At 43.5% G+C, this 10,263-nt stretch overlaps 1 protein-coding gene across 1 annotated transcript; it reads right to left on the bottom strand.

Moving 5' to 3' along the window:
- Positions 1-5,348: 5,348 nt before the first annotated feature.
- Positions 5,349-9,419, bottom strand: LOC144030353 (nuclear receptor subfamily 4 group A member 2-like). Its single transcript, XM_077536572.1, has 7 exons — positions 9,262-9,419; positions 7,965-9,097; positions 6,795-6,924; positions 6,502-6,665; positions 6,071-6,273; positions 5,724-5,902; positions 5,349-5,635 (listed from the first exon to the last, which is right to left on the bottom strand). The coding sequence occupies exons 2-7, from the start codon at positions 8,931-8,933 to the stop codon at positions 5,379-5,381; spliced, it is 1,902 nt and encodes a 633-aa protein (XP_077392698.1). The 5' UTR covers positions 8,934-9,097; positions 9,262-9,419; the 3' UTR covers positions 5,349-5,378.
- Positions 9,420-10,263: the final 844 nt, after the last annotated feature.

The raw sequence follows: 10,263 nt of genomic DNA, 5'->3' as shown, positions 1-10,263 counted from the left end.
TTTGTCTTTCAGTATTTGTGTAACTTTTTTTTTTTTTTTACTTTTTTTGGGGGGCTATGTTTGTCTGTCATTATCTTAGTAGGCTCATGTGTAAGAAAAACACAAAAAAAATTGCCTATTTTTCCAGTTTTAAAAGCTCTAATATGGCTCATTACTCGGTTGTGCTCTAGTAAGGTGTATAAAGTATAAATATCACCTTTAAATTGTAGCAAATAAAAGTAAAATAAATACTCAAGTAAAGTACAGATACCTAAAAAAAAAAAAAAAAATCAACTCAAGTACGGTAAGAAAGTATTTAGTACTTCCCGTAACAACAATTTTGACAGCAACCATCAGGAATGCGCAGTAATCGCAAGCGTGTAATGTCAAGTAAATATGCATGAGCGATGCGAGCGGTCGTCAGGTTGAGTCAATCTTCCTTCGGCGACCAACCCGGCGTCGGCGGCGCTAATGGCCATTAGAGGCTGAGAAGGAAACGCGAGCGGGCCTCTGATTGGGGCCTCGTCGTCGCTCTTCCTCCTGCCGTCATCCTTCATACACGGCTGCCCCATCGATTGCCTGTTTAGTGCGATGACGGATGAAGGACCCCCCAACACCAAACACCAACGCCCCCCCCAATCTGCAGGCGCGATCCATCCCTATGCAAGGTGTGTCTCGTCTTCTTTGCCGCATTGCCAAAGCTTTTGATTGGGCCGATCAACATGTTGCTTCCACCAATAGGAATGTTTCTGGTCGCTGATGTGTTTTTTAATGAAAACAAAATATTGCACTTTATAAATACCTGCAGTAAATTCCCGTTATTCTTATATTTTATTCCTCGCACTTTTTGTCCCGCTACTACTTCCATATTTTTCATCCGATTCACTCCGTTCCAATTTCAATCTGTTCCCAGAATTGGTGCCAAGATCACTTCCATTTTTCTTATTCCTACGATTCACGCCTTACCCATAATTCCCGAATTTGTACCTGATTTTTTTCCCCATTCATTCCTATAGGGAGATTCTACATTTCACATTTACTTCCACATTTTTCGTCTGATTCACTTCATTTCAACTTCAATATATTCCAACAATTCACGCCATGAGCTCTTCCAGCTTTTTCAGTTCCAAAATTCACAATTTCCGATTTCGTCGCCGATTTTTCCCACATTCTGCATTTTCCATTTACTTCCACATTATTCATCCGATTGACTTCATTCCAACTTCAATATATTCCAGTAATTCACGTCCATGAGCTATTCCAGCTTTTCAGTTCCAAAATTCACACCTTACCAACAATTCCCAATTTCGTCGCCGATTATTCCCACATTCTGCATTTTCCATTTACTTCTACATTATTCATCCGATTGACTTCATTCCAACTTCAATATATTCCAGTAATTCACGCCATGAGCTATTCCAAATTATTCCACAGTTTTTCATTCAGCTTTCCAGCCTTCACACGCCATTTCCCCAGAAATGGCATTTTCTAGTTCAATATAATGTCAAGAATTAAACTGTTTGGGGTTTTTTTTTGCTTCAATTCAGTGGTCATTGTGTTGCTCCTTCTGGTATGCGTCTCTTGGCCACCTGGGGGCAGTATAATTTTATATACCTCCCTCGTACCTACTATATTTCCTCAAATGGCCGCCGCCACTTAGGTGATTAAACACCACACCTTAAATAAAAGACAAAAAAGAAACTCTGGGTGGTAGTAATGACTTTTCCCATATGGCAATCCCTGTCTCATCACGCGTTTTTATGGATAACCGGCTCCTCTCTCATAAATGCTTCACCCCAATCAATTGTTTCTATCTATCCCTGCACTTGTATTTGCACAAATAACCGCCGCCTCTTTAATAAATGCCTTAACTGGATAAATTGTTTCTATATCGACCTCTCGACTTGCATGTGCACAAATAATTACCTCCTTTCTGTTAAATGCCTTACCCCAAACAATGCTCGCTGTCTACACCTGTTTTTGCTTATCTACTATATTTCCTAGGTGATTAAACGCCGCACCTCAGATAAATGAAACAAAAACAAAAAAAACACTAGGTGGTAGTAACTACCTTTCCTATAGTAATCATTTTCTCTTTTTAATGTATGGGTACAAATTATTTCCTCCTCTCTAATAAATGCCTTACCCCAAATCAATATTATCTGCTTTTACTTCAATTTTTTTTCCCCCCATTTTGTTTATGTATCCTCTTCCGTCTTACTATATTTCCTCAAAAGTAGCCTCCACTCAGGTAATTAAATGCCACACGTCAACTAAAGGAAAAAAAAAAAAAGTTACCTTTCCTATGATAGATTTTTTTTTTATTTGTACAAATACCTGCCTCGTCCCTAATAAATGACTTACCCCCAATCAATGCTCTCTACCTGACAGATGTTTCCATTATTTGAAGCATCTGCCGCATTCCAATTATATTTCCTCACATTTTGTTCGAGTAAGCGCCTCCTCTCTAATAAATAAATGCCTTACCCGAATCGATGCAAGATGTCAATCCCTCTGCTCTACCTCCCTGTTATATTTCCTCAAATAGTAGAATAGATGTTTGGTCATTAAATGCCACGCCTCCAATACTTTTCATCTGCATTTGTCCAAATAAATGCCTCATATAATGTCATCACTGCAATCTTACTACAGGTGTGCTTTTTGGAAATCACTTGTTTGTTTTTTTGTTGTTGTTTTTTTGGTTTTTAACATCACCGTTTTATTTATTTTTTATTTATTTTTTTTTCCAATGAATCAATCCCTTCCTACTTGATTCTCAGTCAGTCCAGTGCTGACATGTTTTATATGTAAATGTGTCACCTTTCAATGCTTTTAATGCTGCTTCATATGTCACCTAACAACCAAATGGTGGCGAATTAGGATCAGTTTGGAGGAAAAAAAAAAAAAAAGAAAAAAAAAAGTCAGTCAAGAAGCAGGACGTAAACGTCCGTGTCTTCCTTCCTTGCAGATTCTCACAGGTGCCACATGCTCCCCCATCACTGTGCACGCATGCGTGATGGAAAGTGTGCAGGCATGCAGAAAGGTTGGCGAGACTCTCACACATGCGCGCGCACACACGCTGGTAGTGCGGCTCTAAATGATTCTATCTTCCTCCCCATCATGTCAAGTGTGCCGAGGAAGTTCAGTATAATGGGATCTTAATGAATTTGGTCCTCCATCACGTGTAATCACGCCCAGACATATTGATGATCATCTTTTTTTTTTTTTTTACTTTTTTTTTTTCGCAGCTAACTGTACTCGGAGTCAACTCGCGACACGTTTCGACACATCCGCTAAATGTCAGCAAACTGCTTCTGAACGCAATCCCAATTTGCTTTGGAATTAGCACTAGCAGCGCTAATTATTTGGACAATTCATTGCTTTTTTTTTTTTTTTCACGTCGACGCGCTGCACACAACCGGGCACGATGAAAGCTTGTTGCTCTCTTGATTTGGGATGAGAGTGGATGTGTCCCAGACATGCCTCGCAGCCTGCAGCCTTCACTTCTTTTTGCTCTCACACGTTCAGCCAAAAGCTTTGTGACAGCGCACGCGCGCGTATGCGCGTGCACGCGCGCGTTGCTCTTTTCTGGACGTGGACAAGGAGGGAGTGGACAAAAAATAAAAAAAAATAAATAAAAAATGAAAGGCGGGGTGAAAACATGTAAGACATTATATAACTTTTAACCATATGCAATTTAAACAAAAATAAAATAAAATAACACAAAAGCGTCTTCTTGTAAATAAGATTGAGTTATTGTTAATTTTAAGTTAACATGCATCTGCAATAAAAAGCGCGTTCCCGATTAGTGTGCCAAGTTAAACACTTTTCATGAGTCGACTTTTGATTACTTTTGTAGATTTTCATTTGTTAGTATAAACCATTTTTGACTGAAAATGGTGAATTACGTTGTGGTATCCCATCAACCCTGTTTTGACATTTTGCAATGAAAGTTTTTTTTGGGTTTTTTTTTGTAGTAGTAAAATGCAAATGTCGAATGGGACCTGTTGAAAGTTAGAATTGCAAGAAATATGGAGGCGAAAAAAAAACTATTTTAGAACGACATAATGCAGAAAAAAACGATTTACAAAAAAAAAAAGGAATTAAAGATGAAGGAAATGAAGACAAAATCGAAAATGGTTCAAAGTGAGACTTCAACGTAGAAAAATGACGTTCCACAAATCATGAAATAAATGGCGGTTTAACAATAAGGGTGTTTTAAATGTGGAAATTAAACGTTTTCATTTTCAATATTTTTAATGTGTAAACAATCTTTAACGATGACACATTTTTGAACGGAGCAATAAAGTTTATGCGCGCGGTTACGATTTAGCAATTTGAGTATCATCCAAAAGTTTTTGTTTATTTGTTTTTTTACATTAACAAGAAAATATAACCCTCTTGATTTAAAAGTTTTATTTGCAAACATTAAATAATTATTCCCCCCTTGTAATCTTTGATGAAAGCTGTGAGGCCTTGCACGCATTTTTCCTCTCCTTTTTTTTTTTTTTTTTTTTGTTCGTGTAAAATCCATAAAAACGTGGACAAAACGTTTTGTTTTTTTTCTTTTTTTCTTTTTGCACCCATGCTCGTCGAGCGGCCGATAGAAATGCTCTCTAAGCATATAGAGAAAGGTTTATATTGAACAGCAACAATACTTACAGCACACATACAAACAAGGAATGTGACAGTTGTACAAACACAATTAATGGCTCCCTCCCTGGCCGCTCGTCTATACACAGGAGATCATATATATATATATATTGTATATATATATTTATATATTAGTTTGAGTGCCAACTATATTGGTATCAAATCTAGCAGACTACATAGTGTCCGGTAGGCTATAATATAGACATCGCCTCTGCATGTGCCTATAGAGGAGCAACAAAAATAAATCATCAGAATAATACATGCGTCGTTTGGGGGGGCAAATGTTTGAGTGGGGGGGAGAGGCACGATTTGAAGAAAAAAACAAAACAGTTTCATTATAACAAACTTTGTACATATTATAAAGTGATGCGTCATCTATTGGAATAATATACAGTGTTCGCGCCTGTATACATTATATATACTATATATATAGAGAAATGCAATATATTACATCTGGTGTTAGACATGATGCTCGGATGAATCATCAGCTTTTTTTTTTTTTTTTTTTTTTTTTTAAACCACCATCCAAGTCGTTGGAATTAAAATCTGTCATGCACGGAAAACAAAAAGTGTTAAAAATAAATAAATAAATTGTCATCAATTTTTGTGAGGTCCTCATAGGAAAAAGAAAAGAAAAAAAAGGTCCCTCCATGTTCTGCTTTTGCAGATGTCCTAAAAGAATTTCAAAATAATAATAAAATAAAAGGTGCTGGAACTTTTTTTTTTGGGGGGGGGGGGGGGTGGTTTTAGAAAGGCAGCGTGTCCAGGAAGAGTTTGTCGATGATGGCCGGCGGAGGCACGAGGTCTTCGAGTTTGAGGTAAAAGATGCGCTGCAGCCCCTGCGTGCACAGCGTGCGCAATTCGGGCAACTTGCCCAGCAGCTTGGACAGATAGTTGGGCCGGTTCAGGCCGCCGCCCGTGAACGTCACTTGGTCCTTCAGGCAGTTGACGATCTTGTTCTGAAGCTCCTCCACGCGCTTGGGCTCCCTCAGACCGTGCCTCTCTAAAAATATAATAATAATTATGATTGTAAATTAATCGACGATTAATTGATTTGCGCCTTTTTTTTTCTTTCTTTTTTTTTTGCGCACCTGTGACCATGGCGAGCGCGGCGATGCAGGCGAACGCCGAGATGTCGATGTTCATGCCCTGCAGGTTGGACGAGAACTCCACGATGGCGTCCACCCACTCGCCGAATCCGCGCACGCACTGCAGCCTGTGCAGCACCACGCCGTTGCAAAAGATTAACTTGCCTTCCACCGGGTTGGACCTAGATATGAAAATCCAGCAAAAAAAAAACAAAAAAACACACAAAAAACGCGCCCCATAAACGACCACATTCCAAAACGGATTCTTAATTAAGAAGCGCAATAAAAGCGGAAAATTGGCGCATGCGCACGCAGCGCAGCGCAGCGGGTCCGCGCTCGTCCTTTCGTACCTGTAGGCCAGCCTGAGGACGAAAAGTTCGAGGAAGGCCGACTCGAACAGGAGGTCCTGGTCCGGCTTGGGCAGCTCGCAGAAGCCCGGGATCTTCTCGGCCCACCCGCGGATGATCTCCATGGAGCCGGTGAGCAGGTCGTAGAACTGCTGGATGTGCTGCGTGTTGTCGCCCGCCATTTGGTAGTCAGGACTCGCCTGGAACTGGAATGTCATTTACACACACACACACACACGCGCTTAATGAAGAGCTCTTGGAAATATATAAGGCGTGAAATTGCACACCGGCCCGTTCGGCGACTTTTCCCTTTTATTATTGTTATTATTAAATCGTAAATTACTCGGCGGGGAGCCGCTTAATTAAACAAGTCGCGATGAGTTGGATTTAAGTTTTTTTGGAGGGGGGGGAGAAACGCTCCCATATATACTCACTCGGGAGTAGTCCAGCGCGGACATGGAAGGGTTCGAGTCCACGTGGGCCCTGACCAGCGCGCTGATGAGGCTGACCGGCGGCGACGGGGGGGAGGGCTCCTGGGGGCTTTTGGGTTTGGACGGCAGGCGCCCTCGGCGACCTTTCAGGTTATCGGTCCTCACCACTGCACACACACAAAAAAAAAAAAAAAAAAAAAAGACGCAAAAAGGCGTCAAGTCACGTGATAATTGCTTACGTCATAATGTGAAAGGAACCCCACTTTTTTTGGTAGGGGCCTGCATCGTGTCTATACCTTCTCGCACCATCCCGACCACAAGGCACTTCTGGAAACGGCAGAACTGGCACCGGTTTCTTCGGCGTTTGTCAACTGGACAGTTCTTATTGGCTAAGCACACATATTTGGCATTTTTCTGGACGGTGCGCTGCAGGGAGACAAACACACACACAAAAAATAAAATAAAAATAAAAAAATAATTAAAAAAAAAGGGGGGGGGAAGAAGAGTCACTTTGTGGGCTTGCAGAGAGGAATACACACGTAAACGTTTAGTTGGAACAAGGCCTGTTCAAGCTCACATTAAATAATATTTCAATTGTAAAATGCAGCATTGTGCTAATTACGTCATTTTTTACGCACCTTAATTTTTTTTTTTAAAAAGTACGATAAATAGGCTCACTTTGATGGCCTGTTTACACTATCATGTAGAGGTTTAAACATAAAAAGGTAAAAAAAAAAAAAAGTTGCATAATGGAAGGTAAATCTGGGAAGGAAATAACAGGAAGAGACGAATTGACTTTTTTTTTTTTTTTAAGAGTTTTAATAAAAATATTATACATTGTTGGGCCTGGTTGATATTACATTGAGGGATCCATGTTTAAATAAGGAGCGTTTTATTTGCATGCACCAAGAAAATAAGACTTGTGGCTGATATTTTTTACGCATACGTCATGAACTGTGCGCTCAAAGAAAAAAAAAAAAAGTGTCGCGAAAGCGTCCATTGGTTTACCCTTAAAACTGCTGGGTAAAAAAAAAATAACTAAATTTTTGTTTAAAAAAAAAAAAAAAAAAGTGTTGAGAACGCGTCCATTGGTTTACCCTTAAAAACTGCTGAGTAAAAAACAACTCTTTTTTTTTTTGGTTTAAAAAAAAAAAAAAAAAAAAACAGCGACACATGCACTACTTGGACCAATTTGACCCAACTGGGTTTTAATAATGTTAGGCCATATAACCCAATTATGGAGTGGGTCGACTCAAATTTTGACCTTTTTTTTTTTTTTTTTTTTTTCCCTGACAAGAGCATGCACGAAGTTGGTAATTAATGGAGGAATGACTTCATCTTTACGTATGGCGTGGGGGGGCTACTTAGAGGGCGTCGACATCTAAACGAGAAACGCTTCATTTACAACAAAAATCTCACTTTTTTTTCTTTTTTTTTTAAACGCTCCCCTCTTTTGCAATGCCCACCTTGAAAAAGCCCTTGCAGCCCTCGCAGGTTCGAACCCCGTAATGCTGGCAGGCCGCGTTGTCCCCGCACACCGCGCACAGCCCCTCGTTGGACGGCGAGCCGCGGGAGGGCGGCGACGGCACCTGGCTGTCCACCAGCTGGTGCCCGTGGGCCAGCTGCAGCGAGTGCGGGAAGGCCAAGCCGGCCTGCTTGCGGAGGCCGCCGGGCACCGCGAAGCTCTGCGCGTCCAGGCCCCGGTGGTGCGCGGCGGCGGCGGCGGCCGCGGCGGCGGCGGCAGCTGCGGCCGCGGCAGCGGCGGCCCCGTCGTGGCCCATGGACACGTGCAGCGGGCCGTCGAAGCGCATCTGGCAGCTGGACGCGGGCGTGCCGGGCGGGGACTGCTTGAAGGAGAAGAGCGAGAGGCGCGAAACGGGGTTCTTGCGCTGCTCCATCATGTAGTTGTGGTGGAACGTGTGCAGCGACGGTCCGCCGGGCTCCTCCCACATGGCGCCGGGCTGCACCTGGAAGTTGGGCGTGTTGGGGGCGTGCGGCGACGACGGCGGCTTGAAGTAGACGGGCCCCGCGTGGGCCATCATGTCGTCGGCGGACTGCGGCGGCAGGTGGCCCTGCTGGTGCGCGTGCGCGTGCGCGTGCGGGTGGTGGTGGTGGTGGTAGCCGTGCATCTGCACGTCCTCCACCTTGATGGGCGACTGCTCGCCGCCCCCGCCGGCGCCGTGCGGCACCTGGTAGAGGCAGGGCGGCTTGACGTCGTAGCCCGCCGCCGCGTTGTAGTTGTCCATGAAGGTGCTGAAGCTGGGCAGGGAGGTGGTGGCGGTGATCTCGGTGTTGGTCAAGTCCATGCTAAACTTCACGAACTCGGGAGTGAGGAAGTCGCAGCTGTATTCTCCCGCGGCGTGGTAGCTGTAGCTCTGGGAAGCGGGGCTGGCTCCTTGGGGTGATGATCCATATTGAGCCTGGACGCAGGGCATGGCTGCCGGGACGCGGGGCTGGAGTCAGGACCACAAATTTGGGGGGGTTTCGCGATGATGACGAGGATGGTTTTTTTTTCTCCTTTTTTTTCTGCAACACTTGCTTTTAAAGTGCTATATAGGAAAAGATGCGGGACTTTGTCGAGCGTTTTCGGGATCTTGCCCTGTGAAGGAATTTCACAATAAGCAGAAATGCGTGACATCAACTGCAAAATGTCCACTTTTAGAACAGCTTTTTAAATATCATACATTCCACTTTGAAACCCGCACACATGCAATTTCTACCAATAAAAAAACAAAACAAAACGATTTTTTATTTTTGTTTTACCTCTTTCACATCCGGCTGTTCAATCCATGCAATAAGCATTCAAGAGTGTTTCCGTCTTCCTTAAAATGTGCCTCGAAAACGAACAAGTGCTCAAGTGGAAGCAAAAACCTCCAAATCGCGAAGCCCCCCTCCCCGCCTGTGAGCGACACTTGCCTCGACTAAGCCACTCCAAAGCCAATGTGGCTTTTTGTTTATGTGAGCTCCGGAGACCTGGCCCACGTGTTTGCTGGCGTGACGTCACCGGCGTCAACAAGCGACGCGTGCCAATCGGGGAGCGAGGTGGGAGGGATGCTGGAGAAGGGGGGGGGGGGGGGGGGGGGGGGGGGCGTTGGTGGCGTTCTCCAGCCCTGCCTGCCTGCCTGCCTGCCTGCCTGCCTGGTGAGCGTGTTTGTCTTGTGCTATGCAATCGATGCTGCTTCCCACATGGACATGAAGCAGAGATGTAGTAGGGATAAAGGCAGATACGCTCAGTTTGAACAGGACTTAAGACTAAACACTCTCCACATACTCTCTAGTCTAGTCAAAGCGTATTTGCTGCCTTGCCGGGCAAAAAAAAAGGAAAAGAAAAGTTTGGCTGCCACATTTGGCAAAACAAAACGATTCTGGTTCAGATCAATGGTGGAACTTTATGTAGGTAGCCTATATGTCTGTTTTGTTTTTTGTTTTTGACAATACAAAAGAGCAGTGAAGTTACGTAGCAAGTATGTCACTGACGGGCGGAGCCCTTACCCATCAAATCGCTGGGTTAAAAATAGCCCAATCCGGGTTATATGAGTAACCCAACACATCCCACCATTTGGACCGGCCCACCCGTTGCTTCTGTTAATCCAGCTACAGTTAACTCATTCACTCTCAGCCATATTCACATTTCGCAATCCCGTTTGCTCCCGGCTGTTCTACTGGATTTGGACTGATTTTGCAAGGCCCACAGAATATTGTGTTCTATGGCTATAAAAGCATGGAACCTATCAAAAGAAAGATTAAAGTCTTTTCTTTCATCAG

The sequence above is a fragment of the Festucalex cinctus genome, chromosome 11 (genome assembly GCF_051991245.1).
Source record: "Festucalex cinctus isolate MCC-2025b chromosome 11, RoL_Fcin_1.0, whole genome shotgun sequence".
NCBI lineage: Eukaryota > Metazoa > Chordata > Actinopteri > Syngnathiformes > Syngnathidae > Festucalex > Festucalex cinctus.
The sequence above is the reverse complement of the archived record's forward strand: the minus strand, read 5'-3'. Positions and strand labels throughout refer to the sequence as shown.

Coding starts and splice junctions, on each gene's coding strand:
- LOC144030353 (XM_077536572.1), bottom strand. CDS start 8,933: ATGCCCTGCGTCCAGGCTCAATATGGATCATCACCCCAAGGAGCCAGC. Junction 6,274..6,501: donor CCGCGCTGGACTACTCCCGA/GTGAGTATATAT, acceptor ATGACATTCCAG/TTCCAGGCGAGTCCTGACTA. Junction 5,903..6,070: donor GTCCTCAGGCTGGCCTACAG/GTACGAAAGGAC, acceptor TTTCATATCTAG/GTCCAACCCGGTGGAAGGCA.